At 44.0% G+C, this 16,697-nt stretch overlaps 1 protein-coding gene across 5 annotated transcripts in view; it reads left to right on the top strand.

Moving 5' to 3' along the window:
- RASA2 (RAS p21 protein activator 2) overlaps positions 1 to 16,697 on the top strand; it is a 157,569-nt gene that overhangs the window by 67,386 nt on the left and 73,486 nt on the right. For 4 of the 5 annotated variants that reach the window (XR_012232444.1, XM_073576609.1, XM_073576607.1 and 1 more), the window contains exons 2-4: positions 226 to 343; positions 4,328 to 4,431; positions 11,416 to 11,510. Coding sequence is in view for 3 of the 5 variants with exons in the window: in XM_073576607.1 (XP_073432708.1) it covers positions 226 to 343; positions 4,328 to 4,431; positions 11,416 to 11,510 (317 nt within the window). In the remaining 2 variants the exon portion in view is untranslated. Of the gene's footprint in view, positions 1 to 225; positions 344 to 4,327; positions 4,432 to 11,415; positions 11,511 to 16,697 lie in introns of those variants that run through there. The other variant, XM_073576610.1, reaches the window with a different exon arrangement.

Raw genomic sequence — 16,697 nt, 5'->3', positions numbered from 1 at the left:
GTATGTATGTGTGTGTGTATGTATGTATATATATATATATATATATATATATATATATATATATATATATATATGTATGTGTATATATATATATATGTGTATGTATGTGTGTGTGTGTGTATATATATATATATATATATATATATATATATATGTGTATGTATGTGTGTGTGTAAAATATAGATTACAGTATGTATGCATTCATATAAATTAATATTTTTACAGGTGAGGCCAAAAATCTGCTGCCTTATCCAGGACCAAACAAGATGAGGGATTGCTTCTGCACTGTTAATCTGGACCAGGAAGAAATCTTTAGGACCAATGTCGTGGAGAAGTCACTAAAGTAAGAAAAGGATGGGAGTATGGTAGCTGGCCGATCTGTACATTACATATTATTTATCATTTTGACCTTTTTTCATACGGTCACCATTTCCAGGTGTCCACTATTTAGAGTGTGTTCAGAGGTATGTTCTCTCTCATGCCAGCTTCCAGGAACATCTATAGTTAAGTTTTTGCCGTATTTTGCCATCGCAGTCTTGTTACGGAATGAAAGGACCCCGTGATATACATTTCACAAGCCCCTGGTTCGAGAACACTATGTAGCTAGTGTGAGGGACGGGCATATTTTTTGCAGGGTCAGACATTTCATCCACAAACATGTTTCTACATACGTTCACCTAACCTGAAAGCCGTCTGTGAGCAGGAAACTGTGGGCTATGAATAAAGAAAAGAAAAACTGACACAAACCACACAAAGGTTTCTTTTTTAACAATGAGTTCAGCATGTCTTACTAGTTTCCGCTTTATCCCTAGTGAACTCGCTGAGCCTGGTGGGGTGACTGCCCGCACCATCTGGGTGATCGACGTCAAGTTTTAGTAAAGTTTTAAAGTAACTTAAATAAAATGTCGCTTTTATTATAGAACTGATCAGACATTAATATGACATGAAAAAAAGCCACAATTACCGTACATGGGAAGTCGTAATGTACGAACCACAGCAGTTGGTCTCAGGTTTTTGCATCATTTCCTCTCTTGGCTTCTTCAGTAAATGAATGTTGCACAAACCCTGAATCCGGTTGGTATTCTGCTGACGTGGGTTCTCTGTCATTTTCTTTCACTAATTACAGTGTTTTTAGGACCATGAACATGTTAAATTTCTTTACATTTCAGACCGTAAGAATTATTAAATTGTCAAATGTGGGGTAGTAACTAGGCTATACGTAACCTCATCAGTAGGGGTTTAAGGGGTAGTTTACTATTTTAACGTAGTTTTTAAATGGGCCCATAATGGTGGAAACATACAAAAAAAAAAACCCTACTGGCCCACCACAACTCTTGAATATTGCTGATTGTGTCCCACATTAATTTTCTGGCTTCCTCTTCCGATGGAGGGTTTGTGTCCCCTATTAATCTTCTGGCTTCCTCTTCCGATGGAGGGTTTGTGTCCCCCATTAATCTTCTGGTTTCCTCTTCCGATGGAGGGTTTGTGTCCCCCATTAATCTTCTGGCTTCCTCTTCCGATGGAGGGTTTGTGTCCCCCATTAATCGTCTGTAAATCTTCTGGCTTCCTCTTCCGATGTAGGGTTTGAGTCCCCTATTAATCTTCTGGCTTCCGATGGAGGGTTTGTGTCCCCTATTAATCTTCTGGCTTCCTCTTCCGATGGAGGGTTTGTGTCCCTCATTAATCTTCCGGCTTCCTCTTCCGAAGGAGGGTTTGTGTCCCCTTTTAATCTTCTGGCTTCATCTGATGGAGGGTTTGTGTCCCTTACTAATCTTTTTTTTTTTTTTTTTTTTAAGCTTCCTTGTCCAATAAGGGGGTGTCAGGTGATTCCTGTAGCCATTCAGCAGACATAGATTGGCTGCAGTGGTCACCTGGCTTCTTGTAGCAGAAGAGGAAGCCAGGAGATCAGCTGGGGACACAGTCAGCAGTATTCAGTGGTGGTGGTGGGCTTGTAGTTGTTTTTTTAAATTTATGTTATCACTACTATGTGCCCATTTATAAACTACCTTAAGGGCTCCTGCAGACATCCGAGCATGAGCTGCAGTGCACAGACCGGCCGCAGGTCTCCCGATCTACGAGGCTATGACGCTCAGGTCGGGGAGAGCTGCGGCCAACCTGGGCATTGCGGTCCGTGCTCGGATTGATTTGCACAACACCTGAATGAGCCCTAATGTAGTAGCCAATCCTTGTAATAGGTTATCTTTCCACTGTCACTAGTTATGTACGTATTTGTCACAAGCCACTGGTGTATTGGGATTTACAGCAACGGGTACAGCTAGGCTAAAGGGACAGGTCACCTAAGATGTACAGAGTGTTGCTCTATAAATCCTGTTTTGGGCATACAGATGTGACTGCTGCATGCAGTGATTGGCTGCAGTGGTCTAATGCCCCATCACTTTGAAGAGGAATCAGGCCGGGACTAGGAAAATGTTGGTGTAGGAATGGCAGGATATTGGTAAGTTGATTTCTTTTGTTTCAAGAAAAACTACATAGCTAATATAGGTCTGTAGTATTTCAGTTTTATCTTGTACAGATATATGATGGATTTATATACAAGATGTTCACACATGGACCATCTATCAAAAGAGATTGAGCTGTGTGATTTTTAGCTATAAGGTGCTGGCTATTCAGTTGGTAATTAACCAAGATGGTTGTGTCCTAAAGGGGTTCTCCTGGGATTTGTCCTTTGGGGTAGGTCATAACTACCAGATCACGGGTGGCACCACACCCCCACTGCTGGGTTCTAGACCCCTACACATCTGATATTAGTAACCTATGCCATGGAAAGATGATCAGTATTTTATGCCCGGAGAAGCCCTTTAAAGGGTTGATAGTTGGACATATAAACTTTTTCTGGTTTTAATCACAATTTTATTAAAGACGTTGATGATTGTAACTTAAAGGGTCAATTCACACGTAGAAAAATTACTGAAGAAAATCTTTAGTGGCAAATCTGCAGTAAATTGTACAGCTACTAATGCAAAAAAAATGTGTAAAACAATAAAGGTAAGCAAGAAAGAAAAACTCTGTACAGCCCGTCCCTGGTGCTCCCATGGTAATTCTTCTTGGTTCTTGGAACGAACTACTGTGCTTATATGTGATCAGATGGCTTCGCGGGAAGCCGGATGAGCAGAAATCTTTGTTGGACCTGAAAAGTGATGCCATGGGAGCGCTAAAGAAGAGTATATTGTACATTTTCTGTATAGTGGTTGTGTTTTTTTTTGGTTGGTTTTGTTACTGTAGTTGGTGTTGCAAATTGGGATGTGAATTCAAGGGTAATCTGTAGAAAAATTAACAGCAATTGGGCTTTTATTGCGGATTTTGACTTCCCTTCCCCAATGAATACCATAGGGAAAATCTGAGGCAAATTAGTGGCCAATACGCAACAAGAATTACGGTAGCGTTCTGATCCATGCCGTCAAAACACGCTGAACTTCCTAGCTACACAGGTCAGATTTGCTGCTGTTTTATACCGATGCAACTTTCCAGCCTGAAAATCTAGAAGGAAAGTCTCCAGCAATTCTGCTGCATGTGGATGTGCCATAAATGAGTTTTCCAGAATTAAGAATACAATAAATGGCACATAGACGCAACCACCAATTAACAAATACCCCTTTTGAGATTTCAATTTTTCTATCTTCTATTCTCCTTGTCCCTCAGATTTTAGAAATAAACGACAGTGTTTAATTAGATTGAAGTCACTTTAAGGGGTTTTACAACAAACAAAGTTATTATTATTCAAAGCTCTATTGATTAAAATTAACTTCCACAATTGGATGTGTTTTAAAAAATTGTTCCTGTGCTGAGATAATCTTATAAATGTGTCCCTGCTGTGCACTGTGTAATGTCTGTGTCTGACTGTGCAGGAACATGGTCTGATCACACCACAGCTCCTGGGCAGAGGAGGAAGCAAAAGAGTATACAGACAGGACAGCATGGGATCACAGCTGATTCTTTTTGTGAGGCAAAATATTTCACTGCCTGTTTTACCTCATAGAATGATTTATGATCCCGTGCCGTTCTGTCCTGTCTTACGCTTTTATTTCCTCCCCTGCTCAGAAGCTGTGGTATGATCAGACCATGCTCCTGCACGGTCAGACACGGCCAGTACACTGCAGGGGCACATTTATAAGATTATCACAGGAACATTTTTTAACACATCCAATTGTGGAAATTATTATTCCAAGATCTATTAATTAAAATTAAAAATAAATTTGTGGAAAAACCCCTTTTAATGAATTAATTGGTTGTAGTCATCTATTGTGTGTTACTCTTCCTCTTTATGAAAAATTTGTTGTAATTTTTGTCTTTGTTTCTTTCTTTGCAGTCCATTTTATGGTGAAGATTTTTACTTTGAAATCCCAAGAACATTCCACAATTTATCCTTTTACATCTATGATAAGAGTCTTTTACAACGAGATCTTCGAATAGGTGAGAAGTAAGGGGCAATTGTCTCCAAGGTCATACCAGGTTAAAGGGGTTGTCCAGGACCAAACATTTGATGACCTCTCTACAGGATAGGTCATCAGTATGAGATCGGTGGGTCTCCCAGCCATTGGACCACCACGGATCGGCTGAAATCAGCTCCTGCATCTGCTGCATGTAAGCGAATACAAAATAGAGCACCGCAGGTCCACACATTTACTGACCTTATGTCTTATTCAGGTAATCAGCAATAGTCTCCGTACATCCGGCAGGAGCAGGTTTCAGCTGTTTGGTAGGGGGGCCAGGTGCTGGACCCTCAGAGATCTCATATTGATGTATAGATCATCAGTTCTTTAGTCCCAGACCACCCCTTTAAGTAAGATAGGCTTGCATGGAATGTTAGGTAAATATGGCATATCTGCCAGCTCCTTAATAACTTTTAAAACTTTACCTACTTTTTGGAGGCTGTCATGCAGCTATGTCTATGCATGCATTAGAGCATGGGTAAATGCAATAATGCGCCCATTTTAGTAATGACATTTTGGCATCTGTTGTTTGAGCAATTGAGGCTTTGCTAGTGATTTATTATTTATTGATTGCTTATATAGCGTCAACATACTCCACAGCGCCAGCATACTCCCTATCTGTATGTCTTTGGAGTGTGGGAGGAAACCGAAGTACCTGGAGGAAACCCACACAAACACGGGGGCATATCTTGCAGATATTGTCCTTGGTGGGATTTGAACCCAGGACCCCAGTGCTGCAAAACAGCACTAACTACTGAGCCACCATGCTGCCCCTTATCAGGTACACAGAGCATTACATGCTTTTTGTACACATGGTTGGTGAGGATCAATGATGAGCAAACGCACTCGGATAAGGTTTTACCAGAGCATGCTTGGGTGCTAACAGAGTGTATTCGGCGTGCTCGAATAATAGGTTCGAGTCCCCGCGGTTGCATGTCTCGCGGCTGTTTGACAGCCACAACACATTTTGGGATTGCCTAAGAAACAGGAAATCCCTGCATGTGTTGCGGCTGTCGGGTAGCCGCGAGATCTGCAGCCGCGGGGTCTTGGAACGTATCATTCGAGTGTGGTGAAGACACTTGGTTAGCACCCAAGCATGCTCTGGTAACACCTTATCCGAGCACGTTCGCTCATCACTAGTGGGGATGATTCCTCTAAGAATCCATGTACAGAGAACGACCGGCAGCACAATGCTACCGCCGATTGTTAAACTTTCACCTATACGCGCTCTTTTGAATGCAGACCAAAGTAAATCACTTAGGTAACTGAGTGTAGCTGTTCTGACACAGTTCTTAGATTTCTATCAATGCAGCAGAGCTGAGAAAGCTGCCCCCACCCACACCAGACTGTGTATAAGCAGTGAGCTGCTTATCACACAATGGGGCGTATTCGGACCAAGAGGCATGCACTTCTGTGTCCCAGTAATGATAAGCTCCTGGTGCTGAAACAATCATTGCAAGTAAACCACACCATGGACTCTGATAAAAGAGACATCACTGAAATCTGAGTTTTGCCCCCTACATCATGCTGTCTTTAGATTATATTGCAAAAACCTGTTGACAGATTTCCTTTAAGACTGGAGTAAGCTTAATGAATGTCTTGCTGCAGTAGGATGCTCTGAATTCACTAAGAGGGGCACACCAATTAATTCGGTGCTTCTTCTCAGTGGAATGGGAAGCATCAGAAATACTACTCCAGTTTCTGACTGGAGTAGCATTTCTGCTGTAAGAAACGCTGTCACTTTTGTTGAATTTGATGTGTGGGCGTAGCCATGCCCTGGCTCATACCCACCTCTGTATTTGCACAAAATACTTTTTTATTCAAATATGCTAATGAAGTGCTAGGTGCACCCTTGCAATGACCAAGCAATTCCTTGATTGACAGCACCCTACCGGAGCCAGCGTTGTCTCCATTATATCCTTGCACATGCGCTGATAGTCTGAGTGCCTGAGTGTGCACACAAGACGTCTTTCCTGGTGTTTGCCTGTGGGCTAGCCTGAATGCCAGCGCATGCATAGTACATCAACACATGTGCTAGGTTTCAGTGGAGGCAATACTGGCTCCTGGGAAGTGCTGTCAATCAAGGAAGAAGATGGTGGCGATGCATGTTTGACAGATCGGTAGCAAGTACTGACCTGCTCGGCCACACCACCGGTGGACATAGTGCCTCGTTAGTAGTTTTGACTAAAAAATTTCGGGCAAGCGCAGCATCAGATTAATGCGCGAAGACTCTGCTCACTTGGAATTTTTTGGAGACGTTCAAAAGTTTTTCATGTGGAAGCTGCTTCAGGACACGCTTGATTTTTGGAGGAGTTTTTCCTTTCCTGGAGCGTTTCTTTAAGCAGTTTTGATAAGTTATAGAGGAGGTTTCTTACCTGTCTTTGCTGACTTTTGATTGGACAGTGCTTCGTTTGGGGCACATTCCATGAGCATCTGCTTCAAAGAAGAAACATGCATTTTTTGTTTTTCTTTTTCCCTACAAGGGTTTCTCAGAACCTTTTCAGGGGAAAAAAAACACTCAAGAAAAATTCCCATATGACCAGCAAGAAAAGGGTTCCTACATGTGTATTTGAGGGGGCTTTTGGAGACTGCTCCAAAGAACTTTTCAAAAGTAAACTGTGTGAACGTTGTGTATCATTCATTACCACAGGCTGCCACTGTTCTTGGAAGCACAGATCCTGCTTGCACAGAACGATGCGCTGCTGGAAACGATGTTGTGTGAGTCACGGGGTTTCTGCAGCAAAGAGGAGCTAGAAGACAGGTGCATCTGATTGCTTCCACTCCTGTGCTGACAAAAAGCACTTCTCCTTCATTTTAATGGTGTTTATTTCTTCTGACAGAATAGGGGTTAATCAGCCATGTTGGAGAGCCCTGAGCTCGCAGCTGAGCTCAGTTAACCTCTCCCGTTCCCTTTATAATCTGAGCTCTGATGCAAATTCTTGTCAGAGCTAGCGTTTGCTGCATGGCTTCCGGAGGAAATGGGTGTTCATATGAGATGGAATGTTGGAGGAGTTATCTGTGACTGTTGCGTGGTTCGTAAGTGTGGCAATTCCCTTCCTTTCTCTATTTTTGGTTTATTACCCTACCTCCACTCCCCGGTGCATTCCTCTGTTATTTTTGAGTGAATATTTTGTATGTATGTGTTTACCCTTGTTTGTTTAGCCTTGTTTGTCAGGTTGGTGTACTACGGTGCACAATAGCGCCCCTCTTCCCTGAGTGCCAGCTCAGAAGAGAGGGCGATGGTGGTGGATTCTTCACCTGCGGAAGTGTCCCGGGAATATGGCGAGCTAAGGCGCCCCCTAGAGATAGGGACAGAGAAGGAAACCTGATCCTGGATCACTCGACAGCTGTGTTGTGACAGTGTGCAGCACAATTATTTCATCTGGCAAATGCGCGTTTTGCTCTCTCATCGAGCAATCGACAGCTTTTTTACACCGCAAGATTGTCAGAAACAAGCTCGGTCACGATAATCTTTCATTGTGAATGGACCGTGAAAAAATAGGAAAATCCAGCAACTGCAAAAGTCCTAAAACATCACATTTATTAATGTATTAAAACATGAAAAGGAAAAATTTAAAAAACATAACAGTCGACGCGTTGTAAGCTACACTAGCTTTTTATTACGAAAATGCGTCTACCGTTATCATGGTTTTTTTTTTACATTTTTCCTTTTCATGTATTAATCTACTAATAAATGCGCTGTTTTATGACTATACTCAGGAAGCCAGCCTGAAGTCTCCGTGCTCCGCACCCCTATTCTAGGAATTTCTCAAGCAGGAGAGCTGATGGTTGCTCCATTGTGTTTTTCTACGTTGTGAATGGACCATCAGTTTGGATACCGTTTTGTTCCCACAGACTCGTTTTAATTCATTTCTGAATCTTCTCTTACTTTTCGTTATGTTCTGTAGTGGCATTGGCCAAAAGTAGATCTGGAGCTTTAATGTAAAACTGATCTGTCACCAGATTTCACAATACACACTTAAACAGATCTGTTAGATCGGATGAAGTTATTAGGGTATGTGCACACATAGTTTTTTGTCTCTGCGGATTTTGTAGAGAAAACTGCAGGAAATCCGCAGGACAAAGTGCTGCGGTTTATCTGCCTTTTTTCCGCGGTTTTGCCCTGCGGTTTTACACCTCATAATGGATGAGGTGTAAAACTGCAGCGTTTCTGCACCAAACAATTGACATGCTGCGTTTTGAAAACTGCAGCAAAACCGCACGGAAAAAACGCAGCATGTGCACAGCTTTTTTTTATTTCCATAGGAAATAAAGGTACTGTACAACACAGCAGAATCTGCTGCGTTTCTGCAGAGCCAAAAACGCTGCGGAAACGCAGCAGAAACCGCAAAGTGTGCACATACCCTTATACTTCCATCAACATCCAGCTATAGAGTGAGAGAGCTCATGAGTCCAAGTGGATTCAGTCTCTGCTCACACAGCCTGACAGTTACAGCTTGTACTGAGCAGTGTGAGCTCTCCGCAGCAGGGAAGATGGACACTGAGGAGCTGTCATAAGGAATTAAATAGCCATTTTAACATTGGCTTTTAAGAATCAGTACACCGGCCTCATCAGGTCTAAGATGTATCTAATAGTGTATGTATTGAGAAAGCTTGGGTCTGTTCTGTTTTAAAGGAGTTACCTCATGGAGAGATTGTGGCTTTAGATGAATGGCTGTATGCGTAATACATGGACGAGTGTATCTCACTCCTGCTGACAGGTCATGTATGACATCCGTATGTACTATTAGGACATATAGTGGCCTTGTCTTCATCCAGACTGATGTTTTTTGGTTTGGATCTGAGATATCTTAGCACTACGCATACCTTTAACTTTCCCCTGGATTATGAACGAAGATGGAAAAGGCAGTGATTACAAGCCGAACTTTTCTACTTTTCCTTAACTTACTGAATTTTACAGATTTTTTTTTTAGCATCAGCAGATACCCCTGACTGCCGGAGATATCTATATTCCAGGCTGTGTGATGGCTAATGAGGAAGAGGAAAGGATTTGCGGGTTGAGCTCTATCTGCTCTCAAACCTGTGCAGTGGTTTTGTGGTGTAGACTTTCAAGTGTTTTCCCGTCAGGCTTGTTTGCAGCTGCCAGGAAGTTCAGGACTCCATCCCCATCAATGAATCCATCTCATAATGATTTCCGTGGCGTGGGCAATTCTTACACGAACCGTTTGTCCGAATCCTGCACTGTTCATATGATATTAAGTCGCTGGTGCGGTGGTGGGATAGTTTCATAGTTAACATTTGCTGCATGAGCCTTAAAGGGGCCACTAATACCCCCACGCCTTGCGCGGCTGCCGTTTTACCCTTCCAACCTTGCACATGTGAAAACAGACATGCGCAGTCAGTGGGCTCTGCTGCCCTAGTCTTCAGGGCTCATCTGTCGATGTGTCTGGACTTTAGGCCTGGGCTTGTTTTGGGTCATTTCTATTTTTTTTTCTTTTTTTTCTGCCTAACACTGAAACCACCAGTTTTAACATCACCGCGTTTGGAATACTGAACCCCAGACGCCGGATAATCGGTGGTTTACTGGCCCCAAACCTAGTGACGGGTTTCAAACATGATCTTTCCTGTCCTGACGTGGTCTGTTGTGGTAAAGATTTGTATTCCCGATCCTGGAGGGTGTTTTACTATAACTTTTTGTTATGCTATTCCTCTGTTGTTCCTCCTGGAAATGTATGAATACATTTATAGTTTACTCTTCACCATGTCAGTGGCGTGTGCCTACACAATCTGACAATGGAAGCACTGATTGGTCACGGTGAATCGGTGCGGGGACGTATCCCCCAGCTGGTTACACCTAGTTGTTATTTTATTAATGCATTGATAGCCAGAAGGAATAACAGAGGAGCAACACTACTCAAACCTGTGACAAAAAAAGATGCACAATTGGTTTTCATATTAAATCCATGCCAGCGGCTTATCTCAGGGAGAGCAAAGAAGTGACTGTCCCCGATGGACATTTCCACTGACAATCAGTTGGCTGAGGGCCCCATATGAATTACACTAGGGTCACACAACCTTTTTCTCTCCCAACAAAAACTGACTCGTGGTGATCAGAGTGTGATCAGAGTGTGATCAGAGTGTGATCAGAGTGTGATCAGAGTGTGATCAGAGTGTGATCAGAGTGTGATCAGAGTGTGATCAGAGTGTGATCAGAGTGTGATCAGAGTGTGATCTCAGGGATGTGCACAGCCTCATGGAATAACATGGGTACGAGTGCTATGCTTCAAAACCACAGATGACACTCGTCCAATTTAAACTGTCGTGTGCACGAGCCCTTTGACTGTCAGCCAAAGCCATCAACATCAGATGTGAAGGACATTAGTCTAATGTGTATGGAGGCCTTTCATTTCTATAAGCATCATGTATTGCAAGTATTTAGGAGAAAATATGACTGATGCCCGAAACAGTCAAAGATCAGCTCTAATTTGACATTTTGGGCCATTAATAGATTAATATGAGCTGTTCTGCAGTACACAGCAACAGCCACTAAACAGTTGATGGCGCTGTGCACTGCAGCTCGATAATTGCTTACATTTGGCCACCAGCGGAGCTGTAAACAGCTGATCGGTGGGGGTGCCGAACTGTGACCCATCTCAGATCATCATCATAAAAGTACAACCCCCCCCTGTAATGGATTTAGCTTTGATTCTGTGCCCAAGTCCAAGTGCCACTAGATGGGTAACACTACCCTATACAGTGAATTTATTCCTGCCTTATCAATTGTGGGAAAAGATTGCTAGAAAATGATAGCAATGCCGCAGTAAATGCTGTAATTGCCAGGTTGTTAGGGCCTTGCATCCACCAATGCGGCATTTCTCTACTACAGTGACACAGCCATTGACCCACCGCTATTGTAATAATAAATTAATTTATTTTTTCTTATTGTGAACAGTATATTTCACTATGGATATTTATTGAACTTTTTCATTTTGTTTTCCCACAGGAAAGGTCGCCATTAAAAAAGAGGATTTGTGCAGGTACTATGGCAAAGAGCCCTGGTTTCCTCTCCAGCCCATAGATTCTAATTCAGAGGTCCAGGTAACGTTACATAAAGTCACATTCTGTGCCAGAGTAATATTATTTTTTATGGAAATATCATTCTGTTGTTTTCTTCAGCCGGAGATCTGCCTTACCGCTTCTGCTGTTTGCAAGTGAAAGAAACAGAAGCATAAGGGACGTGGGATGTGCTCAGCAAGGAATAACATTCGCTTTTTTAAACTAGAATTAATTTCTTTTATGTATATGTGTGTATGTATATATATAGTTCAGCATAAAAAGAGCACAGGTCGTGTAATGCTTCAGACCCCCTCCCCCACAGCTAAACGTGAACCCTAAAGGTACAATTTGGGGTCTATATAGTTATCGGGAAGAGATTCTTTTTTTATTTCCTTTGTGTGTGTTGTTTTTGTGAGAGGATGTTTTTATATTTTGCTATCTAGAAAGTGACGCTAAACCGTGGGCTACATCTGGTATTGCACCTAACCCACATTTACGGTTCTAACACCGAGCTGCAATACCAGGTATAGCCCGTAGATAAAAGTCCTGCTGTTTTTGGGAAGAAAGCGGATCCTGCTGTTATAATCGCTTTAAATCACATGCTAGTCGGGAGGCCTCCATATATATAAGGTCACACCTAAAATTGGTGGGTTAAGGGTCCCATAATCATTTGATGGCTGTCAGGACGAACAATTCTTTTTCTTGGACTCTCCTATACACCAGCACATTCGTTGGGCTGAGCGCTCCTGTGCTCTCTGAGGCGCCGGCTTTCAGTCATAGAGGTGTGGCCACTGCTGTGCCGGCTTTCAGTCAGTCCCGGGGGCTTGGTTACAGCCTTCACTCACAATGTGCTGAGTGGTGACTGAAGCCATCCCTCTATGAATAAAAGCTCAAGGCCTCCAGGAGCAGTGAAGATCATTACCTCGCGGCAGCGGAGCTCTCGGCGCAGCGGCTGGGCAGCTTTAAAATGGTAATAATCTGCAGATTAACGCCATATCTGCTGATTAATAGTTTTTGATAGGTTCCCTTTAACATCTTCCCCAACAATCAGTTGACCGGTGCCCCCATATACATTAGCGTGTAGGTTGAACCCATCGCTATTGCCGAGTGCAGGCAATATTAGTGTAACGGACATGGGTGCATCAGCCCGGCTAGTCCAATGTGTTTGGGCACCTTCAGTGGGATCACCAGCGAAGCTGCCCAAAAAATAACAAAGTAGCGATATATAGTGGTGATACTGGTGTTATGTTCCTGCCATGGGGACTGCTACAATGCAGACTAGGCGGCTGCTGACCCATTGCCCTGTCATCTTGTATTTCACTAAGTAGACAGATAATATGGAAGCTGGGGGTGAGCGAGTGGAGTCACAGGTTGGCGTGTACCAGGAAACATCCAATGGTGTTTACTCCCGTCTCGCAGACGTGCCCGGGCTTGTCTCTGGCTCTGTCCTGTCTTTGTGCCTTGGCTTGTTGGCGCTTCAGTTATGTCTCCTCTTACTATGGGTTACGTTAGTTATGTCTGACCTTACACCTGGTTCAGTATTCCACCTCCTGCAGACTGGCCTTGGCCACAATCTATTCTAACTCTTTAGTGATTAACTTTGGGGTTAACTCATTTTCTTTCTTACTTAATTTTAGCCCCAAATACTAGAACTTAATTTCTGCAATTCGGTTTCATTAAACATTTTGACATTCCACTTTTGATGTGGTCATAAATCAGCTGAGAGGATGTAAGAAAAGACAAAAACAGTTAGAAATTCTCCCATTTAAGCAGAAGGAGCTCACTGATGGATTTTCAGTTGACCCGTTGTGCAGCCAGCAATAGACACTGCAGCGCACAGAGACTATAGAAGCCAAGCCGTGCAACATCTTTTATTAAACCAAATTGCAAAAAGAACTTTTAGCCAAAACTACATACATTTAAGTAAGAGTAATAATTGTCCCTAAAGGTGATCATTTTTCTTGGTGATACAGGTATCATAGAATTTACTTCACCACTGTCCAAAAAATACAGTCGAATTGTATGTTGGGGAATATGCCAGCCGGCCGTGGCCATCTCTCTGAGCTTTAGATGGCTGCCAGTCAGACACTCTCTACGCTGACAGCTGCCACTCCCGACCACCTCTCCCCAGCGCGTGATTTCATGGCGGCATATCTCTTCCAATAAATAAAGAAATTGATTAGGAGATGAATTGCAATTACAGCAAACTTAGCTGAAACCGTTGGAGCCCCCTGTACACCTCAGATGGGGGACAGGTTCCTCCAAAGGTAATGATTTCTGCCAACTTTTATCTAATATCTATGAAGACCTTTAGTCTAACAGCCCTTATACGTGCAGAGATAAATCAAGAATGACCTTGCAAATACTTTTCTCACAAGTTTAGATAATCCTATGATGAGAACAGACGCTACATCACATAACGGCACAAGTGTATTAATCGGTGTGTGGTGCAAACAATCTGGATTTCCAGCATAAGACCATAGTTTGATGAGTATAGCCCTAGTTACAGTACCATCGGTGTTCATGTAAATCGATCACTTCCACCCCTTCTTGCTTTTAGGAATCTCCTTTGGACAGCAGCTTTCTTAAATCAGAAGCAACTTTGTAATTTACTGCTTTTTTAAAAAAAAAAGCAGGTATATTTCTTTGTAGTTTATTGCTCATTGCTTAGGTTGCCCATCAGATTGGCTGTTTTTTAAGGTAAGAATGGCGCGCATACAAGCTGTTTTCTATACAGCTTGTAAACATCTCTCTAAAGCTTGCAGGATCAGGCCAACCTCATTGTGCCGACACTACTCCCTTGCTGCAGAGGCAAAACAACCTCTCTGACGGTATCGGATGGCACTCAGTTCAGACCAATGGTGTGTCCATGCTGCTAGTCTGAAGTATCAATCTGCAGGAGCGCCTCACCCCCAGCAAACAGGAAGCCGGGAGGTGGAGGAGCAGCACGCTCTTGAAGAATGAACAAAACCTAAGGGCCCCGTCACACATAGCGACTCACCAGCGATCCCGACAACGATATCAACGTGTCAGGATCGCTGGTGTGTCGCTACATGATCGCTGGTGAGCTGTCAAACAGGCAGCTTCACCAGCGATCAGCACCAGCGAGGACGAGCGCGTGGCGTCGCTGTGTTCGTTAGTTACCAGCGCGCTGATGCAGGGAGCTGGTAACCAAGGTACACATCGGGTTTCTAAGCCCCGCGCTCTGCTTAGAAACCCTGCGTTTACCTGACACACGCAGCGATGCGTGCTGGCCACCGGGAGACCAGCGATCAACAAAATGTCCTGGCTATTCTAGGACGATCAGCGATAACCGGCAGGGGGGCCGGTCGCTGATGTGTCACACACAGCGATCTCGCTGGTGAGATCGCTGTTGCGTCACAAAACTTGTGACTCAGCAGCGATCTCGTTCGCGAGATCGCTATGTGTGACGGGGGGCTTTAGACAGAAACAAAATGAGCAACTACCCTGCTGTAAGTCAATAAGTAGAGGCAATAGTGAATATAAATAAACTAGATGTGTGCCCGATGCTATCGTATCGGGAGGTCAGTAACATCACAATGGGGGCAGCTTTGTGGCGCTGGGGGTGGCGGCCCACCCACTTCCGTGCAGTCACAACCGGCAGGAAAGACGGTGTTTTGCGGCCTGTGCTGGAGATGTTGTGCGGCGCCAACAGAGGGTGGCCGCACCCAATCTCCAGCACAGGCCTCAAGCCACGGTCTTTCCTGTCGGCTGTGACTACACGGAGGTGGGTGGGCAGGCAGCGGCGGGATCCGGCGTGTGTAGTCAGGCGGCGGGTCCTGGCTGGGGTCTGGTGGCGGCATCCCTCTCATTACTCCCCCCTCATTACACCCCCTCATTATACTCTCTTCATTACACCCCTCTCGTTACACCCCTTTCACAGCCTCGTGATCACAGCGGCGGCCTGGATCCGAGAGGCAGCTGGGATCCCAGCGGTGGTTGGGATCGCAGCAGCAGCCTGGATCCAAGCGGCAGCTGAGGTCACAGCGGTGGCCTGGATCCGAGCGGCGGTTGGGATCGCAGCGGTGGCCTGGATCCGAGCACCGGTTGGGATCTCAGTGGTGGCCTGGATCCCAGCGGCTGTTGGGATTGCAGCGGTGGCTGGGATCCCAGCGGCAGTCGGGATCGCAGCGGCGTCCTGAATCCGAGCAGCATCACTTGGGTGTTCCAAAATGGTGGCCGGCGTACTTCCGGTGCGGTGCAGTGGATTGTGGGATTCGGGGACATCCAGACGGAAGTGGATGACAGACAATTTAAGGCAATTATATATATAGATAGGGTACTTGGTAAACCCCGTTTTTGAGTAAAAAAAAAATAAAAAAAAAGCGTAATAACCTTCCCACCAGAGTCAAGGTGTACCCAAATTTGCAATGGTCCTAACTTCTAGTATTAAAACCTTACCTTGCCTCTTGAAGAATGAAGATGAGCTCACCCATTTAAAGATTGTTTTCTCAGGAGATAGCCGATTTCTGTGGAACCCACTGCTGGGACATCCAGTGATCCTGAGGGATAAACAATGGATCATTTTCTTTGACTCTCACTTTTACCAAATTGTCTCCCAAATTCAATCAGTGATGTGGACGTAAATTAATTTCTAGCAATAACTGTCTGTTTTTCATCCTCTTTTGAGCTGCTCATCTTTCTCTCTTTGTCTTTATGTCCAGGCTGCAAATGTCTAGTTTACACAAGGGGTTTTACCTCAAACTAAAGTACATTTTTAGGTCATCCAAAATAAGTTTTCATGTTTCCTGTTAGGGTTTATAGTTGTAAAGGGCCCCCCCCCCCCAAGAAGTAAAGAAACACACCGGAATATATAATATGGTAAACCTCAAAGTACCCCCCTTTTTCTTTTGATTAGAGCATTACACCCCCTTGCCATCCTCTTAAGCATCTTCATCAAGTCATCAACTGGAATGGCTGTCCAACAATCTTGAAGGAATTCCCAGAGAGGTTCCTCTCCTCCTTGGTCCTATAACCCTTATACATAGCCTGTGGTGCTGTGAGTAATTCTCCTGTTGCAGCTCAAATGATGGTCCCATTAAGTGCAAACCAGAGAAGATGGCATGTCATTGCAGAATGCTGAGGTAGTCATCCTGAGTAAAGGTGCCTAGAATTTGTAATAAATTGCCAGCACTGTCACGTGTCACCAGAGAAGAACATCCATGCTTCACATTGGGGACCGCAGATGAGAAAGCTATCCGCTCACCT

Source organism: Dendrobates tinctorius, unplaced genomic scaffold (assembly GCF_039654945.1).
Source record: "Dendrobates tinctorius isolate UK_male_01 unplaced genomic scaffold, ASM3965494v1 ptg000049l, whole genome shotgun sequence".
Taxonomy (NCBI): Eukaryota; Metazoa; Chordata; class Amphibia; order Anura; family Dendrobatidae; genus Dendrobates; species Dendrobates tinctorius.
This window is presented reverse-complemented; position numbering and strand designations above follow the sequence as displayed.